General features: G+C 37.1%; 1 protein-coding gene across 4 annotated transcripts in view; it reads right to left on the bottom strand.

The window, feature by feature from the left end:
• The window catches only part of MMS22L (MMS22 like, DNA repair protein), a 110,852-nt gene extending 99,188 nt beyond the window's left edge, over nucleotides 1–11,664 (bottom strand). The window contains exons 1-7 of one of the 4 annotated variants that reach the window (XM_059700892.1): nucleotides 11,549–11,664; nucleotides 10,826–11,004; nucleotides 9,631–9,756; nucleotides 8,213–8,262; nucleotides 4,747–4,834; nucleotides 4,474–4,651; nucleotides 881–971 (exon numbers count right to left, since the gene is read on the bottom strand). In XM_059700892.1, coding sequence (XP_059556875.1) covers nucleotides 881–971; nucleotides 4,474–4,651; nucleotides 4,747–4,834; nucleotides 8,213–8,262; nucleotides 9,631–9,756; nucleotides 10,826–10,989 — 697 coding nt within the window. In that variant the 5' untranslated portion in view covers nucleotides 10,990–11,004; nucleotides 11,549–11,664. Of the gene's footprint in view, nucleotides 1–880; nucleotides 972–4,473; nucleotides 4,652–4,746; nucleotides 4,835–8,212; nucleotides 8,263–9,630; nucleotides 9,757–10,825; nucleotides 11,068–11,338; nucleotides 11,488–11,548 lie in introns of those variants that run through there. The other 3 variants (XM_059700893.1, XM_059700894.1, XM_059700891.1) reach the window with 3 other exon arrangements.
• Nucleotides 11,665–12,463: the final 799 nt, after the last annotated feature.

Raw genomic sequence — 12,463 nt, 5'->3', positions numbered from 1 at the left:
TGCCAAAGAGCAATACCAAGACATAAACAGGCAACATATGAAATAAAAGATTACCATCTATTATAAACTTCTACTAATTTTAAACAAAGGAAAAATTTGCAAAAGATTATGAATATTAAATAATAAAGAAAATATAGAGCCAATAAAATTATGTGAAGATGTTCAACTTCAATGGTAATCAAGAAATTGCAACAATAGAGATTCAGTATCATTTTTCACATATTCATTTACAAAAAAGAAAAATAACTAATAATATCCATTACTGGAAATAGTACGAGGCAAGGAATGCTCATAGTGTATACAAATTGGGGAAATTTATTCTACAGCAACAGAGCATATACAATATTAAAACTGCAATATGCCACCCCAATTCTAAGAATCTATTCCAAACATAACTTGTATACATATTGAACAATGTATATATACACAAGGATGGTCAGTGTAATATTTATAATATCAAAAAAGGGAAATAATTGAAATACTTAAAAAATAAACTTGGCTAAATAAATTATGATAGACTCTTTACATAAGCCCTTAAATGAATAAAGTAAAACCATATGCATGAACATGAACAAATCTCTAAAAAAAAAAAAAAACTACACAGAACAATGACAGCAGCATTTGTGGTTAGAAAGCAAAACAAAAATCCTACCAATGAGTTTCCATATATTTATGCTAATAGAAAGTATGGAAAGTTAAACAGACCAAGGTGTTTCCAGTAGTTATCTCTGGAAAAAAGGATGCGATTTTCACTTTTTACTTATGTTACTATTTGATTTTTAAAAATCAGAAAACACTTATTACTTGTGTAATTAAAAAAAAAAAAACTATTAAAATTTAGATTAGAAAAAGGACATAAATCAAACATCTATCAACTTACTCAATTTTACACCAAGCATCTGAAGAATTTCTAGCACCAGCCAATGGATATCCAAGTGGAGATGTAATAAATGCCAGGATGGTGGGAAAAGCTGTGAATGACATTATCAACTGTGACTGAGAATTCATAATACATTACAAGGTGCTTGATAGCATATGACAACAACCCTCTATCAGCGCCATGACAAAGAATCAATTAATCTACCACTAAGCTTAAGGAAAACCTTTATCTCGTTCATCAGAAGATTCTTTCACTAGAGATTTTGAAAGTAGGATAGGATATATTTTCATCTAATTTAAGACAGACCCACCTTGGGGCTGCTGAATAGATTTGTAAAGGACCCTTCCAACCAACTTCTGATTCTACTACAGCTGCAAGGCAGTAAAATAATTTTAAAAATTATTTACATGAATTTGTTTTAGGCTTTAGTTAGCAAGTATGTTTTTAGCCCGGCTGGTGTGGCCCAGTGGTTGAGTGTAGACCTATGAACCAGGAGGTCATGGTTGGATTCCCGGTCAGGGCACATGCCCAGGTTGTGGGCTCGATCCCCAGTAGGAGGCATGCAGGAGGCAGCTGATCAATGATTCTCTCTCATCACTGATGTTTCTATTTCTCTCACCCTCTCCCTTCCTCTCTAAAATCAATAAAAATATATTACCTTAAAAAATGTAATACATACCCAGGAACTCCTATAAAGAATGTTAAGAGAACTTTAAACTATCATGCAGACATTATTGTCATGCCTTTTAAGTTAAAAGAGGTAAAGAAATTATCTCTCAATTTTCACATTAGCATTCAAATCTAATTATGACTAAAAAGCCAGTGCTCTTAGCTATCTATAACCTTCTCCCAGTCAGCACTTAGCATCACTATAAAAATAAATACAGTGAGGCCTGGCTGGCATGGCTCGGTAGTTGAGTGTTGATCTATGAAGCAAGAGGTCACAGTTCGATTATTCCCTATCAGGGCACATGCCTGGGTTGTGGGTTCGATCCTTAGTGTGAGGAGTGCAGGAGGCAGCTGATCAATGATTCTCTCTCATCATTGATGTTTCTATCTCTCCTTTTCTCTCTGACATCAATAAAAATATATTTTAAATATATATATAAATAAAAACTATGATACATGTTCTAGTAAAACAACTGGAATGATGCAGAAGGAACTCACCATCATGCATATTTGCATCAAATATGCAAATAAAATAAAACACTACGTTAATAAATAATACTGGCTCAAAAATAGATAATAAAAAATAGCAAACAGCCCTAACCGGTTTGGCTCAGTGGATAGAGCGCCGGCCTGCGGAGTGAAAAGTCCCAGGTTTAATTCCGGTCAAAGGCATGTACCTTGGTTGCGGGCACATCCCCAGTAGGAGGTGTGCAGGAGGCAGCTCATCGATGTTTCTCTCTCATCGATGTTTCTAACTCTCTATCCCCCTCCCTTCCTTTCTGTGAAAAAATCAATAAAATATATTTTTTTTAAAAATAGCAAATATAGGGAAGAGAAATGGATAAATGTGGTATCCAAATCTTTGGGAAAAGCATGGGTCATTTAATAAGACAGAATTTACTCATTTGTAAGAAACTAAAGTTAGATTTCCCGCCTCACAGAATTATTTTTTAAAAAGATAAATCAAATAGATAAATGTAAAAACAAGTATATTTTTAACATCAGCAGATATAAAAGAAAAAATATAACTATATAAAAAACTTCAATCTAACCTAGTAAGTCAGCTTAATTACTGAAAAGGATAAAAGAAAATATCTGTAATATGTAATACCAGAATAATATTTCTAAAAAGTTCCCCCAAAAAACTAAATAAAACATACTCAACAGAAAATACCATTTAAATCAATACTTGTCATATATAAGATTGGTAAAATAGAAGAAATACATAAAATCTTGAAAGATGCTTTTTATTTTGTAAGATGTTTTTGCTGTTGTTTTAGAAGAGAATTTTAGTGCATAATTTATTTTTTATGTGTTGAAGACTACATTCCCCTGCTTTTAAAAATTCAGTCTTGTAATCTTCAAATAACCTATCTTTTCAAGTTTGCTAAATTGAAAAGCCTATGAAGGGCAAAACCTAATTTGAGGACCAGAGCACACAATCTTTACTTCTGCTCCTAGATAAATTATTTTCTTAACCACTTAATGGATGTCCAGAAAATAAAAATGATTTGAATTTATAAAGACTAAAATGAAGGAAAACTATCCTTCCCCCAAGATCTACCTATGAGTCTTTAGTAAATGATATAATTAAAAGCAATTACCTATTTGCTTTCTATGGATTATGCATATAAACCTGTGAATTCAATTGAAACCCTATTTACCTTTATTGTTAGATATATTGATCCCTTATAAAGAGTCAATATTTGTTTGTTATTGTTAAATTTCACAGAAATATATGAACACTTAATTGTATTTTACATTTTGACAAATATATGTTCCTAAAAACTAAATGTTCAAATTGGTGAGGTCAAATAGAATGGAAGAGGTTTAAAGTTCAGGGAATCAATGGGGAAGTATAATTTGTCATCCACTTAAACTCACATTATCGTATGGAGAATTTGTTAATTATATCCGGAAGCTGGGTTATGCTACAATACAAATTTAAAAAAATAAAATAACTTCAGATGGAATAATAAAAGGTAGGGGGAAAAGGGGTATTAGTCAAAGCAATCTTTTTTTAAACCTCACTCAAGGGTATGTTTTTAATGATTCTAGAGAGAAAGGAAGAGAGTGAGAAACATCAATCGGTTGCCTCCTGACCGGGGATCAAACCTGCAATTTGGGTACGTGCCCTGATCAGAAATTGAACCCACAACCTCTTGGTGTATGGGACTACACACCAACCAATGGAGGCACTTGGCCAGGGCAGTCAAAACCATCTTAATCATATTCGGAACATCTCAAAGGTCAGATTAGACAAAATGATGTGGTTCTGAAAGTGTAACTTTTATAAGGTAATCTTCTTGAATTTTATTATAATAAAAAAGTAAGGAGCCCTGGCTAGTGTGGTTCAGTTAGTTGGGCATTGTCCTGTGCACTGAAAAGTTGCTGGTAGGATTCCTGGTCAGGACACATGCCAGGGTTGTGGGCTTGATGCCCGAGTAGGGGGTATGTAGAAGGCAGCGGATCAATGCTTCACTCTCACATTGATGTTTCTTTCTCCCTCTCCCTTCCTCTCTCTCTAAAAATCAATTTTAAAATCTTAAAAAAAAAAAAGTAAGGAAAGATGACACATATTTTAGAAAATAAAGGTTATTTGATTTGAAACTTTTAAACATTTGTACTGTTATAAATTGGAATAGAGAAGTTTTCAGATTTAGTGTATACTATGTTTTAAATGCTTTATTCATTTTATTTAATTCTCCCAGTAACTCTAGGAAGCTATACCAATTATACAGATGGGGAGAATGAGACAAGAGGTATTACTTGCCCAAAGGCACATAGTTAATAAAAGGAGGAGCCAGAATTTCAACTCAAGCCATCTGGTCCAGAGCTGCACTCTTGACTAATTTCCTTCATTCTTGAATAAATATTCCTTGTAAGAAGAAAAACTGATAATTTAAAAATTAAATAAGGCAAACCTGAATCTGATTTTTACTTATAAATGCTCCTGGATTAATACTGGGAAGTTCAGATAGGTGTCCAATGTACAAGAGTAATCCATGAAGCTCATCAACCAACAGTGAGGGAAGCTGAGCCTCCAAAACCTCATAGGGATGAACAGGACCATGATTCTCAGTTTTCTGTACTGTCAGGAACCTAAAAAACAATTAGATACAATAAACCACCAGAGTCTGAATGAACATGTACTCAGAAATTCATGCAGTAGTCAAAAGACTCAACTGACGTCCTACCTGACGATGAAAACTTTAACATAATGAAGAAATGTTACGCATTGCTGCCTAATATTGTCTGCTTTGCAGTGTAGGGTTGATATCTTCCCTGAAACCAAAATAGAAAGAAGTTAATCATAGCTTAAATGATTAATCAGTGAGCAGTAACATATGAGCAGCAATTCTTTTAATTTTGTCCACTGATTTCTATGTAATTCTTACCACCCCCCCGAAAATCCATTATTAAGGCCACCTCAGTAGCACTGACTACACCTGGCTTCACTGGCACCATACAGTGCCAGTCTTCTTTCTTCTTCATGTGTTCTTTCTCTTGCCTCTCCTTTACTGGCTCCTCCTCCTCTATCCTACCACTAGTATGGGGGCTCCTCAGGACTCAGTCCTGAGGCCTCTTCTCTCTTTTCTTGTATGTATGATCAGTTCCTTTATTTCAAAATGATAACAACTTGAAAAGGTTTACCTATAACCCAGACCTCTATTCTGCGCTCCAGACCTTGCATGTCAGATTGCCTAACATCTTGTATTTAGATTGCTCAGACACTGCAAATAATACATCCATGATTTCTTCCAAAATCTGTTCATGCCGATGTTTTTGCCACTCATTACAACTGGTGCCAACAGTTGCCTATATTTCATTCTTGCTTCTTTCATTTCCTTAAAACTTGTATTTAATCCACCAGAGTCCTACTAAGTTTATGACCAAAATATACCTTCAAACTATCCGTCTCTCTAGAATCTCTTAAATTATTCCAACAGGTCTTCTAATAGGTCTTCCCATATTCTCCTTTGTTCCTCTACACTCTAAGCACAAAATATGCTTTAAATATATGTCAATTCCTGTTCCGCATAAATCAAACCCCATGAAAGGCTATCTACTATATTTAGAATGAAATAAAGACTCCTTGTAGTGATTTATAAAGCCCCGAATGATGTATTAATATTGTCTTTCTCCCAACTTCAACCCATGCCATCTTCCCCACACTTCAACATCTATATCAGCAAAAATTACCTGGAACATTACTATATGCAAAACACTGACAATCACTATAAGAAAAATGAGTAAGAGACAATCACTAAACAAAAGCAGAAAAAAAAAATAACATGATGAGAATTAAGACAACAAATTCTCAACCTTATCACACATAAAGCAAAACTTATTTCTAAATTTGAACTTAAATGAGTAAACATGACCTCCACTTTGTCAAAACCAACAGGATGTTATACAAATTTCTCCATGTTAAACAGTACAGGGCATTTTCATAGCTTAATTATATTTCACCTACGAAAGTCACATCATCCCTCAGTTTCACAATTCTCAGTTCATAAAGGCAGTACTCTGTTAAAAACAATTGCTGCGAACTCTTGCATACAGCCAAGGTAGAATAAAAGAAATCAGATTTACCCATATCCCATCTTTTACTAAAAAAACAATCAACATAAAAAAAAAAAAGTTTTCAGGCACCAGAAACAAGGCAATGAAGGACTGCTATCCTAGAGAGAAGGTAAGTCCTAAGACTGTTCCAGCTTCCCACCGAAATACAATTTCCAGGCTGCAGCACAGGGAGAGAGAACCCCAAATCACTGAGCTGAGGAGACAAAAGGTTTAAATTTATAGGGTAAAAGTACCAAAGAAGAAAAAAGCTACATTTAAAAAACAAAAAAGCAAGCTCTGGAAATGTACAGAGGGTCCCATTGAATCTCTGTTCAAGCATGAGAAAAAATAACCCAAGACCAGGTAAAAACATCAGAAAACAATTTCCTACAAAGTTTACACATGCCAGGGAACAGTTCAAATTCCCACCAGAAAAAAAAAAAAAAATCATAATACACTAAAAAGAATCCTCAGAAGCCTTATTAGAGCTAACTTAACATTAGACTAAAGGCTACTTTTTATGAGTCCTAACAAAATTTAAACCAAGATTTAAAAGGTCCAATGGATTATAAGTACTTAACAGCAAGCCAGAATACAGTTTAATACTAGTCAGAGAAATACAAGAAAATCCAGAAAGCAGCAATGTAAAATCTACAATGTCCATCACACAATAAAATATTGCTAGATTTTCAAAGAACCAGAACACTGTAACACAGAAATAAGAGAAAAATCAATCAATACAATCAGGCCCAGAAATGACAATGATGAAAGAATATGCAGTCAACAAAGTTAAAAAGAACAGCTATATGTATACTCTTTATGTTCAAGATAGATTAAAAAAAATATGAATAGCAATAGAAAATAAAAAAATCCAAATACAATGTCTGTAGACAAAAAACAAAACAAAACATGATCTGAAAAAGGAATAACACCAACAGCTACATTTAAGAACAGGGATCTGTAAAACATACATTATTTTGTTATTCTGCCTCAAATGGAAAGCTATCTTATCTGGGTAGCACAGTGAAAAGAACATATACACTTCAGTTAAGTGTCCCTACCTAAGGGCTTTCTGGGGAGGACTGAAGGCCAAAGCTGGCTTCATGAGTTTAGTAACAGAGCCCTGATACAGCTGCAAAGGTTAAATCTACATCATGAACAGCTGGGGCCTCTCAATAAGAGGGAGTGGGGAGGGGATTGTAATAGGGTTTGGGCTTGTGCCAGCTGAGTTTGGAGAGTTTAAGGACTTTGGTCTGGATTGGATGCTGCTAAGCAGCAGGGGCAATTTGATGATTATGTTAATTTTTATACAGAGAGAGTCTAGGGAGGGTTCTACTTAGTTAAGAAGCAATAATCATGTTAGCTGAAGAGGGGGATGTTCTGTTTTAGTATATTGTATTAGTAAGCCACTAAACCTTTCTTTGATCAAAAGTGTGTTCCAGGTAATCTTTAGTTGCTAAATATCACTAATAAGATATTAAGCTTAGCACTTAACCTGCATTATGTCATTTAATTCTCACAAGAACTCAATGAGGTGAGAAGTCTTACCTGGTTTGAGACCCACAATTAGCCTGGGGTGGAACTCAGGCTGACTACAGAGCCATGATTCTAAATACAAACTGCACCAAAACTGCCAGAAAAGAGCAGCAGCTGGTTTGCACTAAAAGACTGTCCTTCAATTCCTTTCATTACCTTAACTATATCCATCGCCTCCTCTGCCCCCCGCCCAATCAATAATCCATTAAATGTCAAAAACAGACAAACAAAAAACAGAAAGCAGAAAAGAGCAAGAAGAGAGCGTAAGGTCTGGTACTATTACTCTTATATAAGAGTTCCTATCCCACTCCCCACCTCCAAAGCCTGTTACTAATTCATTTCTGAGATATTTAGCCTTAAATCAATTTTACCTACAGATTTGAAAAAAATACTGTAAATCTCAGCTACAACAAAATTGTATTTAGTGTTCAGAAAAAGTGTCATACACTGTATCCTGAACTTCTGACCTAACAATTCCTCCATGTTACTATGATATCCCAATTATGCATCATAAAACCCACGTGCAATTCACTGTAATTAGCCTTTAAACACACAACTCACCAAAATCACAGCTGGCCGGTAATAAGGTTTCCAAGTTATAGAGTTGTTGCCTAATTTAAAAAATGTAAAGTGAGAATTAATTTTACATTACTTTAAAGCATGTAATAATTATATGGATAATGTTCCCAATACTTCATGAATGTTTATTAGAGGATCAGCTTCAGGTAGCAAAGACTTTGAGAAAATATAAAAATAACATAAAAAAAGCTGCATATATCTCAGAAATTATGTCAAATGTCATGATGTCACTACCAATGAGATACTGTTTAAATCGTCAAGAAGTTTAAGATACTTATATAAAATATCCTAGGTTAACATTTATATAAAATGCTAAACTGTATCACACAAGGAGTTCAAAAAGGAATAGGTACACTAGAGTTATCAGGAAAAGTTATATTTATAATGTTCCACGTTAATTCCTGAGAGTAATCTTCCCTTGCCATCTTCCTAGTTCCCTTTCAACTCCTTAAAGATTTGTATCCTAGATAATGACTCAACTTATTCAGTAATGTTCAAAAATTAGAGAATCACTCACGCAGCCTGGTCTCCCAATAAAACACACAGCATGGCACACATACAGTGATGTCTCTTCCCAAGGTCTATGGGATGAGGGTAGGAGGAGAAATTCCTGCACCTTTCCATTTTCATTTAAATGTAACATATATGACCCATTTAATTTGCCCTCAATAACTGATTCTATTTCAACATTATCTAAAATCTGAATATGGACTAGGTTTTAAATGACACATTATTTCAACTGTGTTCATTGTGATAATGAAACAGTGTTAATGTTTGAAAAAAGGTATTTTTAAGAAATTCATCCTGAAATATTTAATAACATGATGCCTAGAATTTACTTAAAAATACTTCAGCAAAAAAAATAAGAGGGGAAGGGACAGATGAAGGAAATGTGAAGAAACCTTGATGTTTATTGTAACTGAGGGAGTGGAGGTGGAGGTTCATTATACTATTCTCTACACTTTGTGTATGTTTGAAAACTTTCATTAAAATTTTTAATGTCCAAATCACATTTCTATTACACAGTCTGAAACATATTTGGAAAGTCTAAGTTCATTCTCTCAAAATCATTGAAGACTATGGCTATTAAGCAACAAAAGTACTTTGGTTTTCTTCCAAAACTGTAATATGGTTTAGAGCCTTAAATATTTGTCTTGAACACCAGATGTCAACTAAAGATTCTGGAAAAGAATAGTTTCACTAAAAAACAATTCATTAAAACCATTACTCCATAAAACATTACTGTTAATTTTGTTATTAACAAGATACTCAAGTGAACAACAAGCACAACTCTACTGGTGCTTTTGTTAACATCCGTATTAGAAACCACACAGCAATGTAACTTACAAAAGTGAACAACAGCATCTCTACTCCAAGGAAATAGTTTTAAAAAAACATACCTGAATAAATGAAATAGCACTCTAGATGAATTCACTAATGCTGTTTCAGTAACCCACTGAATGCCAAATATTTCCACTGTATCCTCTTCAAAATTAGTTGGTAAAGGATCAAGATTCAAAATTAATCTGAAATGAAAACTATGATTAAATCTCATGAAAAGTATACTAAGTCCCATACGATAGCATGTCTTTTTTGACATTCTAGGAACCCTTATTATACACGACATGCCAGTGATATTATAGTCAGGATATGCCTTGGTACCATACATACTAGTAAAGGCATACGAAAGCTAGAACTATATTAAAAATCCAGTCGTGTATGCTAATAAAAAGGTATAACTAAAGAGCAATGTAACTTATGTGTAAAACACAGAAAGAAATCTAAGGAACATACTTTGGTCTGTGTTGAATAGTGGCCTTCAGATGTAGAATTCATCCTTTGAGGGGACATTTAACTTTTAAAACAGCTAAAAGATATTCTGAGCCCTGTCTGGAGAACAGCATAATAAAACTGGGTAATCTCTTTTTAGGTCTCAAACAAAGTGCAACTATAAAACCACAAAAATTACTTCCTTTCTGACTGAAATTGCCTCAGAAGGCATTCCCAAAATATTTCAATAACAGCAGTTTTACGACAATATGTATAACTAACTGCCCAAGGCAAGAACTTTCAGAAATAACATTCCTGTGAACTTACACAATGTGGTGCATTTATTAGAAAATAATGTTTTTTAAAATAAGACTTCTATATGTAACAATACACAGACTTAGAAGGAACTGGGGCAACAAAAGATGTGCATGTCTTCCTTAGAATTATTAAGAAGCTCCAAAATATTATTCCATGTTTTAGGAGAAAACATCATTTCAAAAAGCCCAGGAAGTTCAGGATTCATTTTAAATAAAAGAAAAATTAAAACCCAGCTCCATTCCTATGCCCAACGGAGGCAGCTGTGAAGTAAGAGAAGATCAGGTAGCAAGAAAGTTCTCCTTCATATCCAAAATCTTTCAGGTATTCGCTGAACCAGAAAGCCAACAGCAGAACTAATAGCTTGCATCTGTCTGATATACCAAGCCCATTTTACAAAAAGATGGTTTGAACATAAAAGTTTAGCTGCCTGAAATCTTAATTAAAACATTCCTAACAAACTAACGAAAAAGCTGATGAGGGTGAAACCGCCTCCGATTTGTTACCTACCGCTTAAGGGCTCCACTGGCAAGGTAGGACTCTCCAGAAAAATGTTTCCCACCTCCTCTGCTGTCAAAAGCGCAAGAAAAACACGGGGGTTTGCACCATTCGGTTCCCAGCTCCAGTTCCAAGCTGTCGGTCAGGTAGGTCGACGTGGTAGAACAGTTATCCATTGCTTACTTCATGTCCTGAAACATGGGAGGTTCATTGTAATGATCATCGAGGGCTCCAAAGAGGTTGCGAGGAGATTCCTGGAGGTGGGGCGGGTGACGTCAGGAAGTCCCCCAAACGCTCCCCTCCCCGGCACAAAGAAAACCGAGAAGCCCCGTTCCCAACAACTCTCCCCACCGCCTCCCCAAGACCAAGGCTGTCGGGACGTTCGCAGAATGCTCCACGACGGGCTGTACAGGAACTGAAACCCCTGCCGGCCTGACCCTGCTGCAGCCCGGGACAGGGCGCAGAGCAGAGACTTGCTGGCGGGGCGGATGCAGCTCCACCTCCCGAGCCCGCCTGGACCCGCACCTTCGCCACGTTATTAAATCGCCCAGCGCCAGGGGCCCCGCAGGGTCGTGGGGAAGCTCCTCTGCAGATTCGCGTGGGGATCCGGAGGTCCCGCGCCAAACCCCTTCCTCCCGGCCGCGGAGCAAGTCTTCCCCCGAATCGACACGGAGCCTGGCGAGAAGAGCCACAGTCCTGCGCACCGGGGCACCCCCTCTCCGGTGCTCGTCGTACCTACTCACACTTCCACTCCCCGAGATCCGCCCCGGCGGTCCCAAGCACAGCCCCAGACTCCAAGCGGTCCAAATCCCAAACAGGTGAAATTCCCGCCACGCCGCGCGCGCGCTCGGGAGGGCGGGGCCACGGCTGAGCCCGCCCCCGAGGTCCGCTCGCGAGGTCTCCGCGGGAACCGCCGGCACTTGCGAGTTCTCGCGAGAGTCTGCCAGCCTAGCATTTGGTGAGGCTTCTCGCCTTCTCTTTCTCGTTTCCGCCGCCCCCCCTTTCGTTTTAATTGGTGCGTTGGTCCGGAGGCGGGGCCTCACACTGCAGCAAACGCGATCCCGCGCCGAGGTCATCCACGCCTGGGACGGCGGCTGTCTTCCCGGTGGAGCTTGTGAAAAGCGCTGTTGTTCCGTGAGTCCGAAGCGGGTGCCTGTGGCTCCTGGGTTGGGAACCAGGCAAGTGCAAGAATGAGGCTAATCCAGCCTATGGAAACACTGGTATGGAAACTGTTGCTCCACTTTTTTTTTTGCAACAAATCCGAACAAGTTTAAGTTGTGGAACGTAATCGCAACATTTTAAGTATTCTGTAAAATCTCCTCAGAAGGCTTTTCAGTCTAAGTCAGAGATGACACATTTCAGCATATCACTGCCTACAGAGTCCAGAAAAACAGAATTTCTCATTCATATGTGCTGCTATAATTTGATTATTCCCCAGTGCACATTCCTCCACAATACAGTTTGTCTTGCGTTCAATTCCTGCATAGGGAACCTACCATAACTCTCTCCTCTGTTCAAAGCAAATACAGTGGGGCCTTGACTTACGAGTGTCCCGAAAGTTTTTTGAGATACCAGCTGTCTCTTGGCCGATTTTTTGCATTGAATTGATAGCGACCTCCTTAAGGAGCTCGGTCTCCGCACGAATTAAAC

Source organism: Myotis daubentonii, chromosome 6 (genome assembly GCF_963259705.1).
Source record: "Myotis daubentonii chromosome 6, mMyoDau2.1, whole genome shotgun sequence".
Classification (NCBI taxonomy): Eukaryota; Metazoa; Chordata; class Mammalia; order Chiroptera; family Vespertilionidae; genus Myotis; species Myotis daubentonii.
This window is presented reverse-complemented; position numbering and strand designations above follow the sequence as displayed.